The 19,528-nt window shown below is 40.5% G+C and overlaps 1 protein-coding gene across 1 annotated transcript; it reads left to right on the top strand.

Moving 5' to 3' along the window:
* Positions 1 to 1,577: 1,577 nt before the first annotated feature.
* hcst (hematopoietic cell signal transducer) lies at positions 1,578 to 15,982 on the top strand. Its single transcript, XM_080768508.1, has 5 exons — positions 1,578 to 1,605; positions 4,416 to 4,488; positions 9,256 to 9,273; positions 15,010 to 15,141; positions 15,931 to 15,982. Exons 2-5 carry the CDS (start codon positions 4,437 to 4,439, stop codon positions 15,972 to 15,974), a joined length of 246 nt encoding a protein of 81 aa, XP_080624634.1. The 5' UTR covers positions 1,578 to 1,605; positions 4,416 to 4,436; the 3' UTR covers positions 15,975 to 15,982.
* Positions 15,983 to 19,528: the final 3,546 nt, after the last annotated feature.

Below are 19,528 nucleotides of genomic sequence, written 5' to 3'. Positions count from 1 at the left end.
ACCAGAGAGTGGACAGACAGACGGACCAGGGGATGCAGGACAGACAGACAAACCACAGAGTGGACAGTGGACGGTTCCAGGGACAGACGGAGGAGGCGGCGTGTCCTAGCTCCGTGGAGACGAGAGGCGAGGCGTGTCTCCTCCCTGAAGACCCACCCATCGATGAAGAGGACCTGATTGAGGACCAATCAGAGGAAGAGGACCTGATTGAGAACCAATCGGATGAAGAGGACCTGATTGAGGACCAATCGAATGAAGAGGACCAGATTGAGGCCCAATCGGATGAAGAGGACCTGACTGAGGACCAATCAGATGAAGAGGACCTGATTGAGAACCAATCGGATGAAGAGGACCTGATTGAAGACCAATCGGATGAAGAGGACCTGATTGAGCACCAATCGGAGGAGCCGATTGAGGACAGCTGGTGCGTGGTGGAGCTGTGCGTGGAGCTTCTGGACGTGGAGGCCCAGAAGATGTCGGAGAACATCGTGGCTCAGGCGCTGGCCCAGCTGTGCTGGGAGACACAGCTGCCCTACATCGACGACAACGACTCCTACTACGTCATCTGAACGTGTTCCTATAGTCTATACTTTGTCATCTTTGTTTTTATTATCTCAATTTTTATCCCACGATTTTTCTAACTCATTTTTTTTTTTTTTTTCACCCACTGTCCTCCTTGCTAATATGGTATTCGTTTCGCATTCGGGTTCTTGGAAACGCCCCCCCCCCCCCCCCCCCCCGGCCACTGCGTTAGTTTTACTGAGGTTAGGTTTAGGTATATGCTTTACTGAGGTTAGGTTTCTGCTTCTGGTGACTGATATTGTCCTTCTAATGAACGTTAGACTGGTTGAAAACACACGTCTCTGCTTCTGGTGACTGATATTGTCCTTCTAATGAACGTTAGACTGGTTGAAAACACACGTCTCTCCTTCTGGTGACTGATATTGTCCTTCTAATGAACGTTAGACTGGTTGAAAACACACGTTTCTGCTTCTGGTGACTGATATTGTCCTTCTAATGAACGTTAGACTGGTTGAAAACACACGTCTCTGCTTCTGGTGACTGATATTGTCCTTCTAATGAACGTTAGACTGGTTGAAAACACACGTCTCTGCTTCTGGTGGCTGATATTGTCCTTCTAATGAACGTTAGACTATAGTTGAAAACACACGTCTCTGCTTCTGGTGACTGATATTGTCCTTCTAATGAACGTTAGACTGGTTGAAAACACACGTCTCTGCTTCTGGTGACTGATATTGTCCTTCTAATGAACGTTAGACTATAGTTGAAAACACACGTCTCTGCTTCTGGTGACTGATATTGTCCTTCTAATGAACGTTAGACTGTCATGAAAGTCGAAGCGATGAAAGAAAAGAAAAAAACATTAAATAATACAGACTAAAATGGACCTCAAAATCGAAGCTGATGAATGCCTTCTCTCTCTATCTCTCTCCTGATTGGTTGGGATCTGTGTCCCTGCCTGTCAGTCACTGTGGAGGGAGGGGCCAGGCTGTATGGGGTCAGGAAGTCAGTATGACTGTTCAGTGTAGTTCACTCATAGACAGAAGCGTTCCACACTCATCGTCTACATACACATACTACACGGTAAGATGATTACTTTTAACTCATTCTGACTTGAGATCAGATTCTAAAATTGTCTTCTACATCCTGACAGTTTTCTGAAAAAGCTATGTTTCTATGTCAGTCGTTCTTCGATTTTTCAAAAATAGCAGACCTACAGACCTGTAGATCTGCTATTTTTCAATAGCTAAAGCATAACATAACATAATAATCATATATTATTAATACGTTTTGTTTTCTTATTTGACACAAATCTCAAAGTGTTGCACAAAAGAGATTGGATATAAAAGACCTGGTTGTAGAATTAGGTTTTAATGTGTTAATTATGTGGTGTCTCCCTTTATGTCAGCCTGGTGTGGTTTAAGGAAAGGTTTTAATGTGTTAATTATGTGGTGTCTCCCTTTATGTCAGCCTGGTGTGGTTTAAGGAAAGAAATGTATATTTAATGTGTTAATTATGTGGTGTCTCCCTTTATGTCAGGCTGGTGTGGTTTAAGGAAAGGTTTTAATGTGTTAATTATGTGGTGTCTCCCTTTATGTCAGGCTGGTGTGGTTTAAGGAAAGAAATGTATATTGTGATCATAAACAACATTAAAGTTTGTTATACTGAGTGGATTCTTAAACCTGTGTAAATATGATGAAAGAAAGAAAGAATGAAACACTGGTCTGATGAACCCATTCTGACCCGAGATCAGATTCTAAAAAATGTCGGTCGTTCGACTTTTTCAAAAATAGCAGACCTACAAGCTCGTAGCGCGCCACTCGGTGGCGCGCTATGAGCTTGTAGATCTGCTATTTTTCAATAGCTAAAGCATAACATGATGCCGACACCAAAATGGGTTAGAATGGTCAGAATGGGTTAATTATACTCGGAAATACAGTTGAGGGCAAGCAGCCCTCATTCAGCTCAGGTTCCAATACAATATGTAGAGGTTACTTATACAATACACACAATACAGTAAAAAAAAACAATACATCCAACACAACATTATTACATTATCAGGATAAATTACAAAGGAACTTTATGCAGAACCACCAGTCAATGAAATAAATCAATTGAAGCAGGAGCAATCACTGTGATAAAAAGAGCACATAATTCCTTTGAACTGAGGTCAAAGGATGGCAGGGGGTTGAAAGAGTGTTCATTCCACGACGTTGGGCTGAGAGAGAGAGAGAAAGCTGTCTTGCCCAACTGAGTCTGAGCCTATGAGGAACCTTAAAGGAGAATTCCATGCTAGAATGCTTTCTTATCTTTCTCTGTAGTCGTTACGTCCCCACCAAAGAGGTCCAGGTGTTTTTTTTGTGCAAAAACTCCTTATTGGCTATTTTCCCTATACCACAAGCCCTCAATGAATTGCATTGCATTGAATGGGAATTGAATGGGGCTATGGGGTGTTGTGCTAGTTCGCTTATTTACATCGAAATAAGTAGTAAAGTGTGCGGCTTGGGATATTATTTACATTATGAAGAGAGGATATAATATATACAAAGAAATTATAATTTTGAGCGATGGAAATAAGCGAATTAGCACAACACCCCATGGCCCCATTCAATTCCCATTCAATTCAATGCAATTCATTTAGGGCTTATGGTAGGGGAAATAGCCAATAAGGAGCTTTTGCACAAAATAACACCTGGACCTCTTTGGTGGGGACGTAACGACTACAAAGAAAGGTAAGAAAGCCTTTTAGTATGGAATTCTGCTTTAACCCATTCTGAACGGGAACCCATTTTGGTGTCCCCTCACACGCGCACACACACACACACACACACACACACACACACACACACACACACACACACACACACACACACACACACACACACACACACACACACACACACACACACACACACACACACACACACACACACACACACACACACACACAGCGTGTTATTGGCATCATGTTATGCTTTAGCTATTGAAAAACAGCAGATCTACAAGCTCGTAGCGCGCCACCGAGTGGCGCGCTACGAGCTTGTAGGTCTGCTATTTTTGAAAAATCGACAGAACGACTGACATTTTTTTAATCTGATCTCAGGTCAGAATGGGTTCATCAGACCAGTGTGTGTGTCCAGTGGAAACCTCGTATGAATCTGATCTCAGGTCAGAATGGGTTAAGCCATTTAGACCTGAGAAAGGATATTCTACAAAATGCCTTCTAAATCCTGACAGTTTTCTGAAAAACCTCATGTTTGTGAGTCGATTTGAGCAAAGATTTGAGTTAAAAATGCTCGCTCTGAATGAATATATATATAAATATGCACATGCATAAACTCAATGGCTGATCGAGTGGGAAAGTGAGTGACAAAGTCAATTTAATGTTGTTTAAAGGCATTTCATGCAATCAAATATGACTTTTCTGTTTGGATGAATGGGCTGTCAAGGCCATAAATATATAGTTTTGTGTCACTCCGTAGGCGTTCTCGCATAACTTCCGGGTATGATGATGATGTCACACGTATATATACCCTCTATTCATAGATTTGCACACATTTTCACCATTTAAAAAAATAGCAGATCTACAAGCTCGTAGCGCAGCACTCGGTATATATTCAAGAGAATGCACATCGCATCCTATATAAAGGAAACCATCAGAAAACAACACAATAAACCATCAGAGAACAACAACACAATAAACCATCAGAGAACAACAACACAATAAAAACAACAACACAATAAACCATCAGAGAACAACAACACAATAAAAACAACAACACAATAAACCATCAGAGAACAACAACACAATAAAAACAACAACACAATAAACCATCAGAGAACAACAACACAATAAAAACAACAACACAATAAACCATAACTTTCCTTTCCAGGTCGGAGGAAACAGAGACGCCATGACAGGAAACCATGTGAAGATCTCACTGCTGCTGCTGCTGTCTGTCTGCTGTGAGTTACCTGTCTGTCTGTCTGTCCGTCTGTCTGTCTGCTGTGAGTTACCTGTCTGTCTGTCTGTCTGTCTGCTGTGAGTTACCTGTCTGTCTGTCTGTCTGTCTGTCTGTCTGTCTGTCTGTCTGCTGTGAGTTACCCGTCTAATCAGACGACCACATGCATATATTTTAAGTCTTGGATCTGAGAGGCTAAATGTCATCAAATGGCGGTCCCAGGCTCAAATGAACCCGGAAAAATACTAAAAAAATGAAATAATGGTCCTTGATGTGAAAAAGGTTGAAAACTAAAGCCCCCAAAAATAATCATAATATCATAATAAGATATCTTAGAGTTATAAAGGAAAACAACAGCCAAATGGATGAGTCACAAAACGCCACGACTGTCTTATGGTTCCATAAATCCACATAATTATATAAATCTATTGTTATGACCTATGGCTCTTGGGCCATAACAAAGGAGGAAGACACACGGCTGTTTAAAAGTGCACAAACCCAATGTTTATTTACAACTTAAACAACTTAATATGCGTCAAACAATACTAACGTACTAAGTGGGGTGTGTGGTATTCAGTAGATCAGTAGCGTCAGTGAGTGGGTGTGTGGTGGGTGTAGTGTGGGGGTGTTGAACGGTGCAAAGATGCTGCTGCTCTCATGGAAGGAGAGAGAGACTGAGGGCTGTGTTTTGCGTGTCTTAAGTACCAGGTCTTATTCCCTATAACTTGAGTAAACTAAAGACCTGGAGGCGTGATCATCAATGCCATTTGGCTATTCTGAGTGGCCAAAGAGCATTATTGATCACGGCCTCCAGGTCTTTAGTTTACTCAAGTTATAGGGAATAGGACCTGGTATACTTAAGACACGCAAAATACAGCCCTGAGCCTGGCCAACGCCCAGCCATTTATATAGTACACCTTGGGAACACTGGCCAGGTGATCCTAATGCACCTGATCAGCACCTCAGAACCCGTGGGAAGCCAAATGCATAGGATAGGTCTACAGGAATACACCCGGGCCCTAGTAGTAGGCCAACCACAGGGGCTGTGACGTCTAACAGTAATGTGCACTTTTCACTTTGTAGGCTATATGTTTTTTTTTTATCCTCTTTGAAATAATGTAACTTCACGTTCAATCGTTCATATACACAGAGTACAGTTACAGTCAACTAACTGGCCTTTGGTGGAGATGAAACACTGTGAAGTTTCGCTTTCTGTGCCACATAAATTAACCCCTCACACGCACACACACACGCACGCACGCACGCACGCACACGCACACACACACACACACACACACACACACACACACACACACACACACACACACACACACACACAGCGTGTTATTGGTGTATAGGGTGGTCTCTGCATGCAGGAAACAGGAAACCACAATAGTGTTGGTTCAGGCGGAAACGTATAACTTTGCAGAACCGTTGTTACTGAAAACGCGCGCACGCACACACACACACACACGCACACGCACGCACACGCACACGCACACACACACACACACACACACACGCACACACGCACACACACACACACGCACCGTGCACACATAACCAGCGCACACATAACCAGCTAACCAATGACGTTTTAGGCAGGCCCGGATTAACACCTCTGAGGGCCCCTGGGCACTGACGCTTCAAAGGGCCCCATGCACGCGCTGCCGGGAAAACACTGACTGTTTTGGGCATTATTTTTGGCCGATTGTGAGGCTGGCAGGCGCCTCACAGTCAGGTTACAGAGTGACAGCCAGGCAGTAACAAATACATTTTAATTTGACCCACATAGCAAATTATTTAGTTAATAATTCATGAGCCAGTCACCAGTGCCAGTGTATTTCTCAATTAATTAATAAAGGGCAAATCAACTATACTATTTCAAATAGTCTGATTTATTTTTTTCAATTTCAACATTTGTAATGTTCATTAGAGTGCACTCAAAAGTCTCAAATGTATCAGCATCTCTCTCTCTCTCTTCTCAGACGCTCTCTTCTTCTTATTTGGGGATTGGATTGCTTTAATGGGCACATAGAAATTAAGGGACCAAGGTTACAAGCTGTAACTTAACCCATTCTGACCTGAGATCAGATTCATACGAGGTTTCCACTGGACACACACTGGTCTGATTAACCCATTCTGACCTGAGATCAGATTCTATAAAAATGTCAGTCGTTCTTCGATTTTTCAAAAATAGCAGACCTACAAGCTCGTAGCGCGCGCTATGAGCTTGTAGATCTGCTATTTTTCAATAGCTATACACGACACACCAAAATGGGTTCCCGTTCAGAATGGGTTAAAACCACAAAAAGCAAACAGCCTAAAAAGAAACCGGACTAACCACTAACCATGACATATACACTGTATGTGTATGTCTGCCTGTCCTTGCCTAGCCAAACAGCCAATGAGCCAAACACACAATAAACTGAATAAAGCTTGATTGATTGATTGAAAATATGTATTAACACTGTTAATAAATAGTTTGCAGGATTACAGTACATTTCAAGCACAAACTCAATACAAAGGCTTAAGTGTTAACTGTGAATGGACGACCCAATTAAGCATTACACTTGTTTACAAGAGGGTCCACCATGTTCAATTCATCAAAAAGCAAGCACTGGCCATGGTCCTGAATGTCATTCTAGCAGCAGTTGCCAGTTAGCCTTATCTCTAGCCTATACCCATTGATGATCATGCATGTTCCATAGGCCTGCCAGCACGTTATTTATGCACAATATAAACCAATAATCACATGCATTGCACACACAGCAGACAAACATCAAACACACAGGAAAACAAAACACTGCTGCTGTACTGTACTGTACTGCACACTGCTTATTGCACAGACAGCTATTAAAGCTTAAAATTATTCTTACCTTTAGAAGTTCTTCTCTTCTTTCGTGATTTCTTGTGTGAGAACTCCGATGTCATCAAAATCCATGTCCCGGCCTCACCATGTCGGACTCCAAGGACATTAAAGACAGCGCTGACAGTCCTCCTTGAGTCATGGTGGAACTTCTGGGTTCATTTTTGATGCGTTTTTTAGTTTTGAAAAGGACCTCTCTCTCCCTCGCAGTTTGACACAGACACAGCCTGACTGAGGGCAATACAAACATCAGGGAACGACGCCTGGGAGTTTTATTATCGCCGCGTTCAGCCGCAGCGCATTGGTCTTCCTCTTCGTTGTTGTCACTAATAGCATTATTATTATTGTCATCATCTGGTTGTCGTTGAGCTGGGTAAGGGTTGTTGCTGCTTGTAGCTGCTGAAGTTTCCAGGTGATGATCATCCACATCCAGGCTGTGGCTGGCGCTGGCGAGTGGCGAGTGGGTTTTGCAGCTGCTGCTCGCCTTATTGTTGTCCTCTGTATTCCCACCGTCTTCTTCACTTTGTTGAGCAGCTTTTTTGAAGTTATCCGTGGTACATTTTGTATTACCGCGGCTTTTCTTACGTCCTTTTCTGCCTTTTTTTTTGTTGCTCTTTTGTCATGCGTGCCCACTTGTGGTACTACTAGGCTCTTGTTTACCGTTAATTTTATTATTTATCCTGGCTGCTGCTACCGGCTGCTTGCTTTGATTTTAGCACATTCACTACGGAACCAGAATCACGTCACGTACCTGTCACCTGACCTAACCTAAACCAGTCACACACAGCCCACCATGGGCCCACCCACCTTTTAATTGAAAGCAATTGAACAGCCAATATATAATAGCCAGGCACTAGGCAGCCTCAGTGTAGCAGCGCATTCCAGCACTGACAGCAGCATGCAATGCACCCGACAATAAAACACTCATTTCGACTCTTTTTTACACATTTATTTGATTCAAATTGGATAATGAAAAATTGGATGACAATATTGTGGAGCAAAAAATATATATTTTTATTTTGTTTTGCCCACCGTGGAGGGCCCCTTGATGCCAAGGGCCCCTGGGCATGTGCCCAAAGTGCCCATATTTTGGTAGATCTGGCCCTGCGTTTAGGGATATGGGTAAAGTACCATGGTGATAATGCAGGGCCCTATAAGCCTATATAAATACAGCACATTGGTTGGCAATTCAAAAACCAACATATTACTCTGAGATATTGGCCATGAACATATACAGTATCATTTACAGTATCAGGTTATTCTGAGATAGGCCATGAACATACAGTTACAGTAAAACAACATGTTATTCTGAGATAGGCCAAGAACATACAGTTACAGTAAAACAACATGTTATTCTGAGATAGGCCAAGAACATACAGTTACAGTAAAACAACATGTTATTCTGAGATAGGCCATGAACATACAGTTACAGTAAAACAACATGTTATTCTGAGATAGGCCATGAACATACAGTTACAGTAAAACAACATGTTATTCTGAGCTAGGCCAAGAACATACAGTTACAGTAAAACAACATGTTATTCTGAGATAGGCCATGAACATACAGTTACAGTAAAACAACATGTTATTCTGAGATAGGCCATGAATATACAGTTACAGTAAAACAACATGTTATTCTGAGATAGGCCATGAACATACAGTTACAGTAAAACAACATGTTATTCTGAGATAGGCCATGAACATACAGTTACAGTAAAACAACATGTTATTCTGAGATAGGCCATGAACATACAGTATTCCTTGTCATGAAAAGGTCTGAGCAGCACTTATAACAGTTTTTCAGTGAACTGTTTTAGAAGAATCTTATATAATTTCGTAGAATCCGCCTCAGGTGTAAATGTGTTTTACAGTTGATGTTGTTGTTTGTGTTTTCTCCTCTAGGTATTGCAGCTGACGCAGGTACAGTAGCAAGTTAATTTTTTAATTCACATTTAGTCATTTTAGATTTTAGCGATGTTATATTGTTGTGTAGGCTATTCGTTGGTGTTTGCTAGCAGATAGCAGATGTATAAACTCCCTTACAGATCTGCTATTGTTTATATTAGGGTGCTAGCCCCCTATATGTCCAGCTTTGAGTGTTTGTGTAAACACAAACATTGAGGACAAAAGTGTGTAAACATAAACATTGAGGACAAAAGTGTGTAAACACAAACATTGAAGACAAAAGTGTGTAAACACGAACATTGAACACAAAGGTGTGTAAACACAAACATTGAACACAAAAGTGTGTAAACACAAACATTGAACACAAAAGTGTGTAAACACAAACATTGAAGACAAAAGTGTGTAAACACAAACATTGAACACAAAGGTGTGTAAACACAAACATTGAACACAAAAGTGTGTAAACACAAACATTGAAGACAAAAGTGTGTAAACACAAACATTGAACACAAAGGTGTGTAAACACAAACATTGAACACAAAAGGCCCATGTGGAATACAGGGGAGTAGAATACGCAGAAATATTATCAAGAGGTTTGGCAAATTAAGGAAATATTCATGTTAAGAACAAAGGCTTTAAGATTTCTAAGACTACATGAATAATTATATAAGTAGTAAGAAGAAGATGATGTATGGACGTATGTATGTATGTATAATGTATGTAGGTATGTCGGTTAGTCTGTGTATGTATATAATAATAATAATAATAATAATAATAATAAAACTTTATTTGTATAGCACCTTTCATGACATGAAATGCAGCTCAAAGTGCTTTACAGAAAAATGGAGAATAAAAGAAAAGCAAGGCAACGACATTAAAAAACAAGCAGTAATGCAATACAGTGAGGACATGAATAACAAAAATAAAAAATAAAAGATCAATTAAAAGCAATGTTGTATAAGTGGGTCTTGAGCTGAGCTTTAAAAATGTCTACAGAGGCTGCCTGTCGAAGGTACAGTGGGAGCTTGTTCCACGCCGTCGGCCCGTAGAAGCAAAAAGCTGCTTCCCCGTATTTTTTAGTTGCCTTTTTTTTTTTTGGCAAAGCGAGCAGGCCAGCAGTGGAAGACCTTAGGGGGCGGTTTGGGACATATTTAGGCAGGCAGTCATGTAGGTAGGAAGGTACGAGACCAATGAGAGCTTTATAGACAAGTAAAATAATTTTAAAATCAATCCTAATATGTGAGTCATGTATCAGTTTGTGCAAAAATGAAAAAATAAAATGATTGAAAGAAAGGAATAATCTTCCTCTATCTGGTATAGATCCAAGTCGCTTTAGGACTTCATTCACCGACGTACAGTATTAATAATAATAATAATAATAATAATAATAATGTTATTATTGACGTACAGTATTTGCACTTTCATTCCTCTGTTGCTTTAACCCTCTAACACCCGCATTAATTTCTACTTGCAAAAAATAGATTTCAACCTTACTACTACTTTCTACTACTAGGACTGACACTAAAAAATATGTTAAAAAAAATAAAAAAAATAAAGTTTGATGAAAATTTTATAATAATTATATAATAATTATATAATAATAATATAATAAATTAATAATTTACATTTGGGGGATATCTTTCACAATAATGAATAAAACATGTTCTAGACATTCTAATGATCACAAAAAAACATATATTACAATTATTTTACCTACTTTTAATTAGGGTAAAGGTCAAAAGTCTTAGGTAAAAAAAATGTTCAAGTCCAGACATTTTTTTATTTGTGTGAATTTCAGCCTCTGTGGGGGGTGTTTATATGCAAATATCATGACCAATTGCATTGAAATGGCATTGCAATGAACATCACTGATGAGTCGTTTAGGTGAAAAAAGAACAGAAAAAAAAAATAATAATTTAGTAATTAATTAAATTAAATTTGTTGCTAAAAAGCAACTCTGGGTGCTAGAGGGTTAACAGCTGATGCTGCGGTGGTTGGTGGGGTGGGTGTCTGTGCATTTATTTATGTATGTATTTGTATATTGTCTGTATATCTGTGTACTGTACTGTCTTGTGTATCTTGGTCTGCATGTTACGGGTCCCCCTCTAAGATGAGATGCTGCATCTCAAGGGGCTATCCTGGTGCTGGGGGGGACAACCGTGCAGGGTACACAGTTGTCCAGAACCGCCACATGTTCGTGCGTGCATACACGTGCGTGCGTACCTTAACCCATTCTGACCTGAGATCAGATTCATACGAGGTTTCCACGGGACACACACTGGTCTGATTAACCCATTCTGACCTGAGATCAGATTCTAAAAATTTCAGTCGTTCTTCGAATTTTTCAAAAATAGCAGACCTACAAGCTCGTATCGCGCCACTCGGTGGCGCGATATGAGCTTGTAGATCTGCTATTTTTCAATAGGTAAAGCATAACATGATGCTAACACCAAAATGGGTGCCCGGTCAGAATGGGTTAAGCAAGCAAGTAAGTGTGTGTGTGTGTGTGTGTGTGTGTGTGTGTGTGTGTGTGTGAAACAAACACTTACCAGGAGGGGAAAACATCAGCTCCCCAACATGTCCCCCAAGATTCAACCACGACAAAACTACAAACAAACATGGGTCACAACTACTACAGCTCTGTCGCTCACTGGGTCTGTACATCGTTAACGGTAGACTCCGAGGGGACTCATTCGGTAGATATACATGCAGCTCATCCCTGGGAAACAGCACGGTAGATTACTTTATCACTGACATGAACCTGGCATCTTTCAGAGCTTTCACAGTCAGCCCGCAAACACCCCTGTCAGACCACAACAGAACCACAGCCTATCTAAACAGATCAACACACAGACACAAAGAACAAACGCCAAACAAACTACACAATATAAGAAAACGTTACAAATGGAAGGAACATAGCGCAGAAGCCTTCCAAAATGCTATTAGACAAAAACAAGTCCAATCACAACTGGACCAGTTCCTAGAAAAAACCTTTGAAGAAAACAGTGAAAGTGTAAACAGGGCAGTAGAAGGCCTCAATTATATATTCGAACTTACAGCCTCACTAGCAAACCTAAAAGTATCAAACAAGAAAGCCAGAAAAAATGTTGAGAATGACAAATGGTACGATAATGACTGCAAGAATCTCAGGAAAAAATTAAGGAAACTATCAAACCAAAAACACAGAGACCCAGACAACCACAACACACGTCTCCAATATGGGGAAACACTGAAACAATACAAGAACACAGTAAGAGAAAAAAGAGACCAACACGTTAGAAACCAATTGCAAGACATTGAGGATTCCATACAGACAAACAGCTTCTGGGAAAACTGGAACAGACTTAATAAGCTAAAACAGGACGAATTACCCATCCAAAATGGAGATGTATGGGTAAATCATTTTTCAAGCCTCTTCGGCCCAATCGAGAAGAACAAAGAACAAAAACAAATAAAAGATAAACTACAAAACCTAGAGTCAGCCATAAAAGACTACCAGAATCCACTAGATTCCCAAATCAACCTAAAAGAACTACAAGACAAAATAAAAACACTTAAAACCAAGAAGGCCTGTGGGGCAGACGGAATTCTAAATGAAATGATAAAATTCACCGACCTCAAATTCCAACTGGCCATATTAAAACTCCTAAATATTGTGCTCAGTTCTGGGATTTTCCCCAGCACATGGAATCAAGGGCTAATAACGCCACTCCACAAAACTGGAGACAAATATGACCCAAATAACTACCGCGGGATTTGTGTAAACAGCAACCTCGGAAAAATCCTCTGCATGATCCTCAACCACAGAATTCTAAATTTCCTCACAGAAAGCAACGTCCTGAGCAAATCACAAATTGGCTTTCTACCAAAATATCGCACAACAGACCACATTTACACTCTCAACACCCTAATTGACAACCAAATAAACAAAAACAAAAGCAAAATTTTCTCCTGCTTTGTCGACTTCAAAAAAGCATTCGATTCAATTTGGCATGAGGGTCTGATGTACAAACTGTTGGAAAGTGGCATTGGGGGAAAAACCTATGACATCATAAAATCAATGTACACCAACAACAAATGCGCAGTTAGAATAGGCGAAAAGCACACAGACTTTTTCCCCCAGAGCCGTGGTGTTAGACAGGGATGCAGCCTGAGTCCAACACTCTTCAACATATATATCAACGAATTAGCAAAAACGTTAGAACAGTCTACAGCTCCAGGCATCCCCTTGGCAAACACAGAAATCAAATGCTTACTTTACGCAGATGACCTGCTGCTGCTGTCCCCAACCAAGGAAGGACTACAGCAGCAACTTGATCTCCTACACAAATTCTCCCAGACATGGGCCCTGACAGTGAACCTAACCAAGACTAAAATCATGATATTTCAAAAAAGGCCCAGCCGCCAAAACCACCAATTTTTCCTAAATACAATCCCACTAGAACAAACTAAAAACTATACCTACCTTGGCCTAAACATCAGCAGCACAGGGAACTACAACCAAGCTGTAAAGGACCTGAGAGACAAGGCAAGAAGGGCATTCTATGCCATCAAAAGAAACATCAAAATAGACATCCCAATTAAAACCTGGCTTAAAATACTGGACTCGGTGATAGAACCAATTTCCCTCTATGGTTGCGAGATCTGGGGACCATTAGCAAACCATGACCTGGAAAAATGGGATAAACACCAAACCGAGACCCTACACACAGAATTCTGCAAATCCATTCTCCGTACCCAGCGAAAAACATCAAATAATGCATGCAGGGCAGAATTAGGACGATACCCACTCATAATCAAAATAAAAAAGAGAGCACTTAAGTTCTACAACCACCTAAAAGAAAGTGACCTAGATGCACTCCATAACAAGGCACTCACACACAGTGAAACTCTAGAGAGATGCCCCCTCAGCCAGCTGGCCCTGGAACTCCGGGCACAAACACAAACAGAGCCACGAGATAGAAAACCCATTGGACTAAACCAAATTATAAAACAGCAAAGGGAAAACTATCTGACACATTGGAAAGAAGCAACACAAAAGCAGAGTAAACTAGAATGCTATCTGGCCCTAAACAGAGAATACACAGTGGCAGAATACCTGAGCACCGTGACCGACCCAAAACAAAGAAAAATCTTAACTAGGTACAGACTCAGTGAGCACAGTCTCGCGATCGAGAAAGGCCGTCATAGGCAGACCTGTATCCCGAGAGAAGACAGACTATGCACCCACTGCACACTAAACGAAGTGGAAACCGAGCTACACTTCCTAACCATCTGCCCATTGTACCAAGACATCAGAGACACATACTTCCCACAGATTACAACCACACACGGAGATTTTGAAAACATGACCAATGACAAAAAACTCCCATATCTGCTGGGCGAAGTACAACAATGTGCAAACACAGCAGCAAGATTTGTGAGTTGCTGTGATAGGAGAAGGATATCAAATGGAACACAACCACCCTAAAGACTAATAATTGTGTATATTCCTGCACTATACCTGCATCGAGTTATCTTGGTACACAGAAGTTGATCTATTGAAGATTCTGACCTTCAAAGTACATAATTTTTGTTTTGATTGTATTGCTGTATTGTTGTATTGTTCTTTCTGCTTTGGCAATGTAAACGTATGTTTTCTCGTGCCAATAAAGCCCTTTGAATTGAATTGAATTGTGTGTGTGTGTGTGTGTGTGTGTGTGTGTGTGCGTGCGTGTGTGTGTGCGTGTGCGTGTGTGTGTGTGTGTGCAGACAGTGGGCGGTGCTACAGGATAGAACCCGCCACCATCGCTGGCATCGTCGGTGCGGACATCCTGTTGACCATCGTCATCGTCATCGCCACCTACCAGTGGGCCACTAGGAGGCGCCAGAGGAACGACAGTGGTAAGGACTGCTTACCATAAGGGCCTTATTTTTCCCATATAGACATTTCAAAGGGTATTTATTTAAAGACGGTTACGCCGCGGACAAAGCCAACTGGAGTCGTGAAAGCTCATGACAACAAACACAATATTTTGGACCAAACAAATAATAAGAAAAACAACAAAAAAAAGTGTTGTAACCTGCCGTTTTTTTCTTCTTTCTAATAATTTGTTCGGCGCAAATAATTGTGTTTGTTGTCATGATTTGTCACGACAAGAGTCGTCTTTGTCCGCGGCGTAAAGGTCTTTAAATAAATACTTTTTGAAATGTCAATGAGGAAAATGAACGGAGAATCATTTCCTGGGCCCTGGTATGGGGCGGGAATGGGCCCTGGTAGGGGGCAGGACTATGGGCCCTGGTAGGGGGCGGGAATGGGCCCTGGTAGGGGGGAGGGACTGGGCCCTGGTAGGGGGAGGGACTGGGCCCTGGTAGGGGGCGGGACTGGGCCCTGGTAGGGGGCGGGACTGGGCCCTGGTAGGGGGAGGGACTGGGCCCTGGTAGGGGGCGGGACTGAGACGCTCTATACTCTGTGTCTCATAGGAGGGCTGTGGGCAGTTCAGAAACCCTTTATTATATTTTAACATGTCTGCCTAACTATGAACTGCCCACAGGCCTCCTATGAGGCAATAAACATTGCATACTCCACAACGTTTATGATAACCAGTGAAAGTAATCATCTGTGTGTGTGTGTGTGTGTGTGTGTGTGTGTGTGTGTGTGTGTGTGTGTGTGTGCGTGCGTGCGTCCTACAGCTAATGAGGTGTATATGAACGTCAGAGCCAACTGCAAGACCTGACCACCTTAAAAACACCTGCTGACCACCTTAATCGAGACTTTTAAATCTGGCCTTAAGACCCACCTGTACTGTGTTTTTTTGTGCCTTGTTGTAATGTGTGGTTTTTGTTGGTGTCTTTTGTATTAGCTATATAGTGTATTTAGCTTTTAACTTTCTGTACAGCACTCTGTAAACCTTGCGTTGTGAAATGTGCTATATAAATAAAGTGGATTGCTTTGGATTAACAACACCTGCCCACCCTAACTACACCTGCTGACCACCTTAAAACACCTGACCACCTAAAAAAACACCTGACCACCTGCAATGCAACTTCTCACTCACAGTTATGTATCAATTCTCTGCTGTTGGGGAGAAACCACCTAACTAATGTTTCAGTAAATTAAAAATGGGGGATAGGTAGTGGAGTTATAGTTGCTTTATAGCAGACAGTTTGAGGGGCCAATGGAGTTAAGAGGTTTTGTCCAATTGTACTACTTTTCATTGGTTCAATATTTCTTTGACGAATAAACATATACATAAAGGGCTAAATATCGTCAAATGGTGGTTCCGTGGCTCAAATGGGTCCGAGAGGCTAAATATCGTCAAATGGTGGTTCCGTGGCTCAAATGGGTCCGAGAGGCTAAATATCGTCAAATGGTGGTTCCGTGGCTCAAATGGGTCCGAGAGGCTAAATATCGTCATCAGATGGTGGTTCCGTGGCTCAAATGGGTCCGAGAGGCTAAATATCGTCAAATGGTGGTTCCGTGGCTCAAATGGGTCCGAGAGGCTAAATATCATCAGATGGTGGTTCCGTGGCTCAAATGGGTCCGAGAGGCTAAATATCATCAGATGGTGGTTCCGTGGCTCAAATGGGTCTGAGAGGCTAAATATCGTCAAATGGTGGTTCCGTGGCTCAAATGGGTCCGAGAGGCTAAATATCGTCATCAGATGGTGGTTCCGTGGCTCAAATGGGTCCGAGAGGCTAAATATCATCAGATGGTGGTTCCGTGGCTCAAATGGGTCCGAGAGGCTAAATATCATCAGATGGTGGTTCCGTGGCTCAAATGGGTCCGAGAGGCTAAATATCGTCAAATGGTGGTTCCGTGGCTCAAATGCTGAATAAATATTGGACCTTGATATGAAGATGGTTGAAAACACTGCATAGGCCACATAATGTCTTCACAGCACTGCCATCTTGTGGTGAGACTACGTATATTAATATTGTCTTGTCGTTTTAGTTGTAATGTTGCTTATACTGGATGTTTGTTTGTTGTTTATTGTATCACTCTCACCCATTACATGATGAAACTATAGGTTATTGTTAAATAGCTCTATATTATAACAGTAATCATTGCTATAGAGTGTGTTCAGTAACGGTGTTAAATAGCTCTATATTATAACAGTAATCATTGCTATAGAGTGTGTTCAGTAACGGTGTTAAATAGCTCTATATTGTGACAGTAATCATTGCTATAGAGTGTGTTCAGTAACGGTGTTAAATAGCTCTATATTATAACAGTAATCATTGCTATAGAGTGTGTTCAGTAACGGTGTTAAATAGCTCTATATTGTGACAGTAATCATTGCTATAGTGTGTGTTCAGTAACAGTGTTAAATAGCTCTATATTATAACAGTAATCATTGCTATAGAGTGTGTTCAGTAACGGTGTTAAATAGCTCTATATTGTGACAGTAATCATTGCTATAGTGTGTTCTCAGTAACAGTGTTAAATAGCTCTATATTGTGACAGTAATCATTGCTATAGTGTGTGTTCTCAGTAACAGTGTTAAATAGCTCTATATTGTGACAGTAATCATTGCTATAGTGTGTGTTCTCAGTAACAGTGTTAAATAGCTCTATATTGTGACAGTAATCATTGCTATAGTGTGTGTTCTCAGTAACAGTGTTAAATAGCTCTATATTGTGACAGTAATCATTGCTATAGTGTGTGTTCTCAGTAACAGTGTTAAATAGCTCTATATTGTGACAGTAATCATTGCTAGAGTGTGTGTTCAGTAACGGTGTTAAATAGCTCTATATTGTGACAGTAATCATTGCTATAGTGTGTGTTCAGTAACAGTGTTAAATCGCTCTATATTGTGACAGTAATCATTGCTATAGTGTGTGTTCAGTAACGGTGTTAAATAGCTCTATATTGTGACAGTAATCATTGCTATAGTGTGTGTTCAGTAACGGTGTTAAATAGCTCTATATTGTGACAGTAATCATTGCTATAGTGTGTGTTCAGTAATAGTGTTAAATAGCTCTATAGTGTGACAGTAATCATTGCTATAGTGTGTGTTCAGTAACAGTGTTAAATAGCTCTATATTGTGACAGTAATCATTGCTATAGTGTGTGTTCAGTAACGGTGTTAAATAGCTCTATATTGTGACAGTAATCATTGCTATAGTGTGTGTTCTCAGTAACAGTGTTAAATAGCTCTATAGTGTGACAGTAATCATTGCTAGAGTGTGTGTTCAGTAACAGTGTTAAATAGCTCTATATTGTGACAGTAATCATTGCTATAGTGTGTGTTCTCAGTAACAGTGTTAAATAGCTCTATAGTGTGACAGTAATCATTGCTAGAGTGTGTGTTCAGTAACAGTGTTAAATAGCTCTATATTGTGACAGTAATCATTGCTATAGTGTGTATTCAGTAACGGTGTTAAATAGCTCTATATTGTGACAGTAATCATTGCTATAGTGTGTGTTCAGTAACGGTGTTAAATAGCTCTATATTGTGACAGTAATCATTGCTATAGAGTGTGTTCAGTAACGGTGTTAAATAGCTCTATATTGTGACAGTAATCATTGCTATAGTGTGTATTCAGTAACAGTGTTAAATAGCTCTATATTGTGACAGTAATCATTGCTATAGTGTGTATTCAGTAACAGTGTTAAATAGCTCTATATTGTGACAGTAATCATTGCTATAGAGTGTGTTCACTAACAGTGTTAAATAGCTCTATATTGTGACAGTAATCATTGCTATAGAGTGTGTTCCGTAACAGTGTTAAATAGCTCTATATTGTGACAGTAATCATTGCTATAGAGTGTGTTCAGTAACGGTGTTAAATAGCTCTATATTGTGACAGTAATCATTGCTATAGTGTGTGTTCAGTAACAGTGTTAAATAGCTCTATATTGTGACAGTAATCATTGCTATAGAGTGTGTTCAGTAACAGTGTTAAATAGCTCTATATTGTGACAGTAATCATTGCTATAGAGTGTGTTCAGTAACAGTGTTAAATAGCTCTATATTGTGACAGTAATCATTGCTATAGAGTGTGTTCAGTAACATTGTTAAATAGCTCTATATTGTGACAGTAATCATTGCTATAGTGTGTGTTCTCAGTAACAGTGTTAAATAGCTCTATATTGTGACAGTAATCATTGCTATAGTGTGTGTTCAGTAACAGTGTTAAATAGCTCTATATTGTGACAGTAATCATTGCTATAGTGTGTGTTCTCAGTAACAGTGTTAAATAGCTCTATATTGTGACAGTAATCATTGCTATAGTGTGTGTTCAGTAACAGTGTTAAATAGCTCTATATTGTGACAGTAATCATTGC

The sequence above is a fragment of the Protomyctophum bolini genome, assembly GCF_963924005.1.
Source record: "Protomyctophum bolini genome assembly, chromosome: 7".
NCBI classification, from domain to species: Eukaryota; Metazoa; Chordata; class Actinopteri; order Myctophiformes; family Myctophidae; genus Protomyctophum; species Protomyctophum bolini.
Note: the sequence above shows the minus strand (reverse complement) of the source record. Positions and strands in the feature narration are given on the sequence as shown.

Excerpts from the sequence above, each read along its gene's own strand:
- hcst (XM_080768508.1), top strand. The coding sequence starts at position 4,437 with ATGACAGGAAACCATGTGAAGATCTCACTGCTGCTGCTGCTGTCTGTC. Across the intron at positions 15,142-15,930 it reads GCGCCAGAGGAACGACAGTG|CTAATGAGGTGTATATGAAC; the intron begins GTAAGGACTGCT and ends TGCGTCCTACAG.